Source organism: Solanum lycopersicum, chromosome 3 (genome assembly GCF_036512215.1).
Source record: "Solanum lycopersicum chromosome 3, SLM_r2.1".
NCBI classification, from domain to species: Eukaryota; Viridiplantae; Streptophyta; class Magnoliopsida; order Solanales; family Solanaceae; genus Solanum; species Solanum lycopersicum.
The window spans coordinates 40,486,113-40,495,636 of NC_090802.1; the positions used below are offsets into that span (position 1 = coordinate 40,486,113).

General features: G+C 33.6%; 1 protein-coding gene across 3 annotated transcripts; it reads left to right on the forward strand.

Annotated features, from left to right (window-relative positions):
• The first annotated feature begins 2,655 nt into the window (after positions 1–2,655).
• Positions 2,656–8,339, forward strand: LOC101246903 (probable WRKY transcription factor 4). Of its 3 annotated transcripts, XR_003245991.2 has the most exons (5): positions 2,681–3,212; positions 3,878–4,563; positions 4,658–4,816; positions 6,593–6,687; positions 7,707–8,339. XR_003245991.2 is itself a non-coding variant. In XM_004235446.5 (4 exons), the coding sequence occupies exons 1-4, from the start codon at positions 2,844–2,846 to the stop codon at positions 7,951–7,953; spliced, it is 1,461 nt and encodes a 486-aa protein (XP_004235494.1). In that variant the 5' UTR covers positions 2,656–2,843; the 3' UTR covers positions 7,954–8,339. The 3 variants fall into 3 exon arrangements, 2 of the variants coding, with proteins under 2 accessions (XP_004235494.1, XP_069151062.1); XM_004235446.5 differs by lacking the exon at positions 6,593–6,687 and having other exon boundaries at positions 2,656–3,212; XM_069294961.1 differs by lacking the exon at positions 6,593–6,687 and having other exon boundaries at positions 7,644–8,339.
• Positions 8,340–9,524: the final 1,185 nt, after the last annotated feature.

Genomic DNA, 9,524 nt, shown 5'->3' on the forward strand with positions numbered 1-9,524 from the left:
ATATTGAAACAACCTATAAGCCAATTAATGATAATCTATACATGAATCAAAAGCCCATAATAATCTACACATGAATTCATCAATATCTAAGCATGATCACATAACCCATATTTTAGTCAAATTGAGAGATTTGTGAAGGTCAAGGGTTCATGGAGAATTTCATTGGAAAACATCAATATTTTCATAACTTAGTGATTGAAAATGTTTCATGCAAGAACCAAAGACTTAGAGTAGAAAGTGGACTTTCATCTCTTTGAAATCTTTGAAAATCATCTTTGAAATTGGCTCTAAGATGAGAGAAAGCTTAGATGAAGAAATCCCATCACTTATTAAAAGTACCCAATGAAAATTGAAGAAGAAACTCCTTTGAAGAACCATCTTCAAGCTCCATATTCACCTTAAACTCTCATGGATGTTTTGAAGAAACTTTGGGAGGGAAAGTGTTTTGATTTAGATATTAGGGTTATAATGAGAGTCTAATGACTTATGTACTCTTCTTATACCCATAAACACTCAAAACAACCGTCCTCACACTTTATAACACTTGGGGTGAATTTCCCAAAAACCCCAAGCCTTAATAGAAAATTGGCAGGAAACATACAACTCTATCGACGTGCAGCACCGACGGTATGTGGTCTCACCCACGCCCCATCGATGAGGTCTCGTTGGTTTCTCTTGCAACTCCTCAACCTGTAGGCCAAGTAGATCCATCGATGCTACCCATTGACGAGCCGTCGCCGGACGACAGGTGTCGTTTGGGTCATCATTTGGCACTGTCTGGCAGCGTTGAGCTCCAAGTTGGGGTTCTCATTTAGGGACCCTTGTGCGTCCTATGTGGAGTCGTACCCGCACGTTTCAACCCAAATATACTCGCATACGAGTAAGAACCTACCACATGAGTTTCATCCAAAACGAACACGCAAAAATCGACGAAACATACATCGACACGCAAGCTCGTTTCAAGGCAAACCTTTCGAACGCCATGGACGTTCTTGGATGTTTGACCTCCAAACTTCAAGAAACTTGACACACTGTCTATATACACTATAATAACTCTTATACGGACCTTATCCCCTCATGAATCACATATAAACACATATACCACATATGAGGCACATAAGTGACTTAGTCGTCGAACGTCTTGGTCGTCCCTTGACGTTTGACTTCCAATGCACCTAAACCCTTAGCCACTGCCTCTAAACCACATTATAAACCAATTTAGGACCTTAGACTATCACAACAATCATGTTAGGCTCTAGCTTCACCTAAGTTATTTTAGGGGTCTTACACCTATTAAATAAACTACTTGACCCATTTTCAACAATTTTGTATAATTTTTTATTTTTTTCGATAAGTCTCAAAAATGAGTAATTGATTAATAAAAAATCATAGAAAATAAAAATAATAAAATTAGTCCAAAAAAATTTACAAATAAATATAGTAACCTTAAATTCAACAATTTGAACAAAATTTTTATTTTTTTGGTAAATTTCGAAAATAAGTAATTGATTAAAAGAATATGAAAATAAAGGTATAAAATTAACACCAAAACTTCACAAATAAATATTGTAACTTAAATTCAATAATTTCAACAAAATTTTTAAAATTTTTATTTTTTCGGTAAATCCCGAAAATGAGTAATTTATTAATAAAAATTAATAAAAATATGAAAAAAAAAAAATTTTACGGCAAAAAAACCTTAAATTAAACATTTCTAACAAGTTTTTAATTTTGGTTTTGTTTCGGTATATTCCAAAAATGTGCAATTGATTAATAAAAAATAGAAAAAATATAAAATATAAAATATAAAAAATTATTGAAAGTGTTGAATTTAAGGTTACTATATTTATTTTTGAATTTTTGGCGTTAATTTTATATATTTTTTCCATATTTTTCCTATTTTTTATTAATCAATTACTCATTTTCGAGATTTATCTAAAAAGATTTATTGAAAATACGTAATTTAAGATTACTGTATTTATTTGTGAATTTTTGGTGTGAAATTTATATTTGTTTTCCTATTTTTTTTATCAATAAATTACTCATTATTTGGTATTCGTCGAAAAAAATAAAAATGAAAAAATATTATTGAAATTGTTGAATTTAAGGTTACATTGTATATTTTTGGCGTTAATTTTATAAAATAGTTTTATTAATTAATTGCTTATTTTTGGAATTTAGTGAAAAATAAAAAATGTAAAAAACTGTTGAAATTGTTTAACTTAAGCTTATTATATTTATTTGTGGATTTTTACCGTTAATTTTTTCCCATATTATTCCTATTTTTTATTAATCAATTACTCATTTACAAAAAAAAAATTAAACAAAATTATTGAAAACGGGTCGGGTAGTTTATTTAAAAGGAGTTTGATTTCTGGATCGAATTAGATGATAATAAGTCCGAATTTTTTAGCGGCATAATTGATCCCTTTTCGTTTTCATATATATGTGATGTTGTAAGGTCAAATGATATGTAAAGAAATAGAAAAAGAGTTGGATATATCTAATAGACCAACTAACACCTATATAAATGCATAATTATGTCAAAAGTTAAACAACAATGACATGAGTAAGCAAAACTTTAAATAAAAAATATATTTAAATTTTTTAAAAAAATTTAGCAACATATTTGACTCTTTCCCAAAATATTTATATAACCTAGTATGGAAGGAAAAAAAATGAGCCAGATAAAGAAAAGTTGTAACCAATAATTAAATTTGAATAAAACAAATCATTCATTACTCCACCCACCCAAAAAGCAAAACAAGAAAGAAAGTTGTTGAAGGAATTCAAAAGAGAGAAAAATTCAATCATCTTGCTGTATGTTTTTGGTTTAATTAAAAATGGGGGAAAACTTCAAAGCTCCATCAGTTTCAGTGTCTTCACTTTCAACACTAACAATCCCACCTAAAGACTCATTTTTTGGTGGTGGAAATATGCCCTATTTTAGTCCAGGTCCAATGACCCTTGTCTCTACTTTCTTCTCTGAATCTGAGTACCCATCTTTCTCCCAGCTTCTTGCTGGAGCTATGGCTTCTCCATTAGCAAAACCGCCTACCCTTTTTCCTGGAGAAGAAGAGAATTGTAAACAAGGGTATAAACAGAATCGACCCATGAATCTAATGGTGGCTCAATCTCCTTTCTTCACCATTCCAACCGCTTTTACTCCTTCTGGATTGCTTAATTCACCTGGATTTCTTTCCGCAGTTCAGGTAATTAATTCTTCATGTTCATTTTCTAAGAGATTTTTTAATTACTATTCCACAAGTTTGAGCGAAAAAAATATTTGGATGTTTTTTTTTGAAGAATTTATCTAAGGGATTGAGCTTTTTGGTATATGGCTGTGTTGCTACTACTCTTTCATGATAATAGGGGTTAACTTACTACCATGTATTTTTAAAAACATTTCCAGTTATGTATAGTTTGGTCAAGGTTATGTATCAGTGATGATGATTTCATGACCGTTTAGGTTCCCAATGTTGTTTGAGGAAATGGAGTTGGTGTTTTTTATATGATCTTGGATAATTCTCACTTTATGAACTAGTTTTTGTCGTTGAGTTAGGTCCAAGATCCATTTTCTTAAGATGGTATTAGAATCAGGCCCATCCTTGTCGTTGGTTGCCTAATTTTGACCCCCATGTTATATTGTCCACATATCAAATGTCTATTCTTGGGCAGAGAGGGAGTTAACTGTCCATATTGGTTGATAAAATGAGTCGTCATTTCCTTATATGGTTTGGGAAATTCTCACCTCATGATATAGGTTTTGAATTGTACTAGACCCAAGATGCATTCTTTGATTATAAAAAAGTTAACAATTTTAGTGGCATCTTGTTATTTATATATAAACTCATTCTCATTGTATCATTTCTTGTAGAGTCCTTTTGGAATGTCACACCAGCAGGCCCTAGCACATGTTACAGCACAGGCAGCGTTATCCCAGTCTTACTTACAAACTCAAGCTGAATGCCATTTCCCCTCGCAAAGTAAATCAGTACAAGTATTAGGGGCATCTGACCCAGAGGAGTCTTCTTTACAACCTCAATTAGATACTATGTCGTCAGACCAGAAGAGTAAGAAATTTGAACTGCCACAGCTTTCGCAATCTGAGGACAAACCATCCTTTAATTCAGTCGATAGACCAGCTTCTGATGGTTACAATTGGAGGAAGTATGGCCAGAAGATGGTTAAAGCAAGTGAATGCCCTCGGAGCTACTATAAATGCACACATCTCAAATGTCTTGTCAAGAAGAAGGTTGAGCGATCCATTGATGGTCACATAACTGAGATAACCTATAAAGGCCATCACAACCATGAACTTCCTCAACCCAACAAACGCAGAAGAGACAGTTGTGCTCAGGATGGTTCAGACTGCTCCAATATTAACCCTGAAACTGGAACACATACTGAGCTAGAAATCAACGGCTTAAATGGGGCTCTTGTTGCTCATTCTGAACAGGTGTCTACTGAAATGGCGTGTGAACGTTCTGTTTCGAATGAATGTGAGGATGCTGAAACAGCAGCAAGCAAGGAACATGATGATGAACCAAATGTGAAGAGAATGTAAGTTCTTTCAGGATTCTTCCTCTGAGTTAACAAATCTCTATTTTGAGGGAGAGAAACACATATGTATCTGATCCAAGTTACCATGATGCAGGAAGACAACAGTTGAGACTCCTATTCTTTCATCATCACATAAAGCAGAACCAGAATCCAAGATTGTTGTGCAGACAAGGAGTGAAGTAGACATTTTGGATGACGGGTTCAAGTGGCGTAAATATGGACAGAAAATGGTGAAAGGGAATCATCATCCAAGGTAATTCTACTTATTCTATGTATTTTAACTGTGACCTTTAGAATGTGTTAGTCGCTCTGCTGTTTGCAGCTGGCTTGGTCTACTGTTTAATTGTCTAAAGCAGTGGTGTTTACATGTATCCTGCTTTTTGTCCGTCCTCTAGGATATTCCACTTGCATATTTCCTCGGAATTTGACAAAGGAAAAACAAATAATTTAGGAGTCTACTACTATTTCCATGACATATTCTTCAATGATATGGTATTAGTACCATAAAATCTTCTTGCTAGTTCCTTGTGATTTTGCATTGAGTTATGTTGTTTTGTGCTGTTCCTGCATGTTTAACCCGTAAGAAGTCACTTCTTCTTCAATCACAATTAAAAAAAATAGATTGAGTAGGAAAAGAATGTATCATTTTAATGAGTCATATGAACAGCTTTTACTGTTAAAAGAAGTCGAAGAACACCTTTATTGAATTCTAGGATTTTAATTTGGTCTCATTTACATGTCATCTTCATTATATTTGAGCAAAATATTTTCAGCCTTGTGAAGTTTGACTTTAGACCTTAACAAGAAAAGGGATATAAAAGACAAGGTTTGCATTGGATCCCCGTCTCCTAAAAATTACCTGGTTTTTTACTCTCCGGTGCTCATTGTCTGACGCGCTGGGATGATAGATGACGAAAAAGGAGCGTCCCGCATTAGCTTCTGTTTTCTTTTGCCTATTTCACTTTAATATTTTGTTTGTCCCAAGTTGCTCTAGAAAACTTTCCTCTCAATGAAACAAATTGGCATCAAGCGAGGCATCCTAAAGGCTAAACCTTTGTGACCTTAATTAGAAAAAGAAAAGCAAAAAGAAATGAAAGCAGGTCGATATGTATCTGATGGTTTCTACAGCGTACGTAGAGCGCCCAAGTACTTTTAGGCCATGTTGGTTTTTAAACAAATGAATTAGGGAATTATTGTGAGAAAAATACCAGAATTAATAACTCAGAAACATATATTTATAGCTTTAGTTTCTAACTAAAACATAGAAAACTATGCTGCTAACTTATCTTCAAATTCAAATAACGTAAACTGACTCCTAAATTCAAGCCAGGTGAAAAATTCAAGCCACCAAGGACTCTAATAAATATAATTTAAAATCCTAAAGTTAGCTACTTTAAATTGAATTTCTGCAAAAGAAATCTTTTAGAGATAATGTAGCTTGCTATTTAATTCTGCAATATCCTGAGAAATATTCTCAAACACTCCTTGGATCTGGAACTGTATATTGTGGTCTCGGCTTGAATTGACCTCTGAATAAATCTACCAATTAATCTTTGGTGTTACAAGACTTGTATATATTTTCTACTAGATTAAATAAGAAGTTTTTACCTCTCATTTCAACTTCTGCTTAGTGACATCAAAGATTCGACAATACTTGTGATCAAATGACAATACGAATCCTTTATCTATTAGCTGACCAATAATTAACAAATTTTAATCAATATCAGGCAAAAAACATTTGAAGCTGTTTGTGTACCTGAATGTGTTTTGATTGCAAGAACCTCTTTTTCATTGGTAGGAATATAGCCACCATTCCTGATTCTGTCTTTTTTTTAATAGACACAAATTGTTTAAAAAGATTTTTGACATTGTCATGTGCTTTGTACCACCGCTGTCAATCATTCAAAAATAAGACTTCTTGGTTGAAAAATATTTGTCACAAGTAAGTGATCTTTTTTTCTTTTGTGACTTGGGCATCTACTTCATTTTTTTTATTTTTTTTTTTGAGATTTGCTTTTGCTAATCACAGCTTCATGACAAGCTGATAGAATATCTTGCATTGTGCATCTGATGTCTTCCAACATTTAATTGGACGATGACTTTTTCTTCTACAATGTTGACAAGGTGGGTAATTTTTCCTTGAATAATTACTTTGGCTTTGAGTTTTGTGCTTGAATCTTTAAATTTAGTGTCAAGCAATCTCATCTTGTTAACAATGTCAACAAGCCGGTATGAGTAATCTTTGATGGGTTTTGAGATTTCTTCATCATTTGCAATTCAAATGCCCTTATTAAATTCAACATGTTCATACCTCGTTTTCTTTCATCTCATGTGTAGTCTTTTCACATAATCCCAAATTTCTTTTGCTGATTTGAGAGCCATAAATCTCGTGGAAATTGTTGTAGACACCCAACAAACAAGGTTGCCTTCACCTTTGGTTTTCGAATTTTCTTTCCCCTTTGGCTTTTGATCTTGACCATCATGGGATTATTGGGCAGTGGAAGAATATCTTATTCCTCTCTACGGCCTCCCAAAGATCTCAAGCCTCAAGATAAGTCTTCATTTTTACTACCCAATGTTGATAATCTCACCATCAAAGACAGGAGGAGCTATTTGGAAAACACTATTTTGATAATGCATCTCCTGCTCATATGCCCCTCAAGGAAATGGCTCTAGATACCACTTGAAGTTTTTAAAACAAAAGAATTAGGGAAATAACAGGGAAAAATACCAAAATTTTGTATAATCTTGTTTTCCTTGTTTTTCCATGAACCATGAGGACCATAGCTACAGGTGTAGATGTAGCTTTACTCCAGCAAGAAACATTAATTGAATTAAGAATTTCAGGATGAAACTGGAAGTAGTTGTATGCTTCAGTTTTGTTACTAAAGCTTTTGGCAAAAATGTTGTCATGTTCAGCTGATCAAAACTAGCACCATAAGACCTTAGGACTTGAGAATAAGTACTATACCTTGTCATGATGTCTTGTTCAGCGGCTAGTTCTTAAATCTTTTGGAGTGTAGTTTTCATGTTCACTGTTCTATGTGATTAAAATTTGTGTGTTTTTACTTTGTGGTCAGTACCTTTAATTCCTTCTCTCAAGTTATGAACGAACATCTATAAGCAGTCAGATGGATTTGCAGGAGTTATTATCGTTGCACATACCCTGGATGCAATGTTCGTAAACATGTTGAGAGAGCTTCAGCAGATCCAAAAGCTGTCATAACAACATATGAGGGCAAGCACAATCATGATATTCCCATTGCTAGAAACAGAAGCCATAGCACAGCCCAAAATAGTAGTCGTCAGTTGAATGAGCAAGAGATTGCAACTTGGAGGCCTGCTATTCTCGAAAAAGTTGCTCTTCATACCAGTGAAATACAAGTGTAGGCAGCTGAAAGGGGAACATATTGCAGCATAGTTTGCATTACTAAAAGGGAAATGGGTGAATATTTTTCTTTTGTCTATCTGTAGAAAAGTTCCTTGTTGAAAACTTAATGCTGGTGAAATGTATCTGTACACAAGTTTCAGAAATTGTTTGCAAGTCTATGGCTACTTGCTAAAGATGTATCTGTACACAAGTCTATATTTTGTTAGTAAAAGGTGTTGTAATAGTGTGACCTCCGTATTTTGTAATTTCTGGACTTGTCTGTTAATTCAGCTCAGCTGCATTTGAAGAGCAAATATTCCAAGCCAAACAGCTATGTATGTCGGTCTAACCTTATTTTATTTTAAATAAAACTACAAGGGAAAGCCTGTGCATCCAATTTGGACTTCATTATTTGTTCATTATAATTTTCGGGCTCATCAACTTTATAATGTTTTATTATCGGCTTACGAACAACAAAAAGTTTGGAAACCCTCAAAAGGACTTCAAATTAAACATTCGGATTGTAACCTCAATAGATAACTCCAAACAGCTTAAAGAATTTCCTCAAGCGTTTAAGCGTATTAGGTGGCACATCTCATTTCATCTTTTTTCAACAACGAATTAGAGTTTATGCGTATCAGGTGGCACATGTTTTCTACAACAACGAAAACTCTACCAGAGAAGTCCAAAGAAAGACTCGGAGTCAGTATTTAAGTCTTGGTGAACTGAAATTTTTTGCAGTGAATAAATCTGGAGAAGGTGATAATGATTTGTTAGATGTCTTCATAAGATATATAATATGCAACTAAAAACAATTTAAGGTGAGGATTTTTTTGCCACTAACTCAGTAAATTCTTTGTCTAGTCAAATAACTGGTCGACCTCAAACATAACTTCCTCCTTACCTTAGATGATTAAAAGTTTCAACCAATATTTAGAAATCGAGAACAAAGTGCACTTGTTTTACTTCAACATTCATATTTTGGTGCCTAACAACTTACTACCTGTACCTCATAACATAAAGGTTAGTTTAAACTAAATTTCTAGAAAAAATTACAGAAATACATTTTATATACGAAGCAATAACAGGATAAACTTAAAGATACATTATAGCGCCGGATGCACATCTCTTTAAAGAGCATGAAATGGAGGAATAATGTTTTTGCACATTTGATGAGGCATTTGCATAAACATAGAGATTTCTTGATGTTAAAGAAGAAGAAGAAGTAGAAGAAGAAGACGACACCAGAATAGCAAGACCATAATATATTTGAGGGGTTGTTCCACTGCGATTGACATGATTTGTGTTAGCAAGAATGTAGTAATTGTTGCATGTCGATCTTCTAGGCGTCTTTCCCACAACATTACTCATCATGACGTCATTTCTAAATAGTCATTATTTTATGATGTTTGATATTGTCTTCATGACCTTCGCGAGGATCCATTAATATGCTTTCTTCACAACTATCGATTAGACCGGTTGGCATATATGAGATTAAGTAACTTCTTTTTCCATATAAATATGATATTTTCAACAAATAACAATAAAATTCTCACAAAAGAATAACAAATTTTAATAAGCAAAAGCAATA

What these genes read in the sequence shown, in the direction of transcription:
- LOC101246903 (XM_004235446.5), top strand. Translation starts at nt 2,844, where the DNA reads ATGGGGGAAAACTTCAAAGCTCCATCAGTTTCAGTGTCTTCACTTTCA. An exon ending in GATTTCTTTCCGCAGTTCAG is followed by an intron (nt 3,213 to 3,877) that starts GTAATTAATTCT and finishes CATTTCTTGTAG; the next exon opens with AGTCCTTTTGGAATGTCACA. An exon ending in AAAGGGAATCATCATCCAAG is followed by an intron (nt 4,817 to 7,706) that starts GTAATTCTACTT and finishes ATGGATTTGCAG; the next exon opens with GAGTTATTATCGTTGCACAT.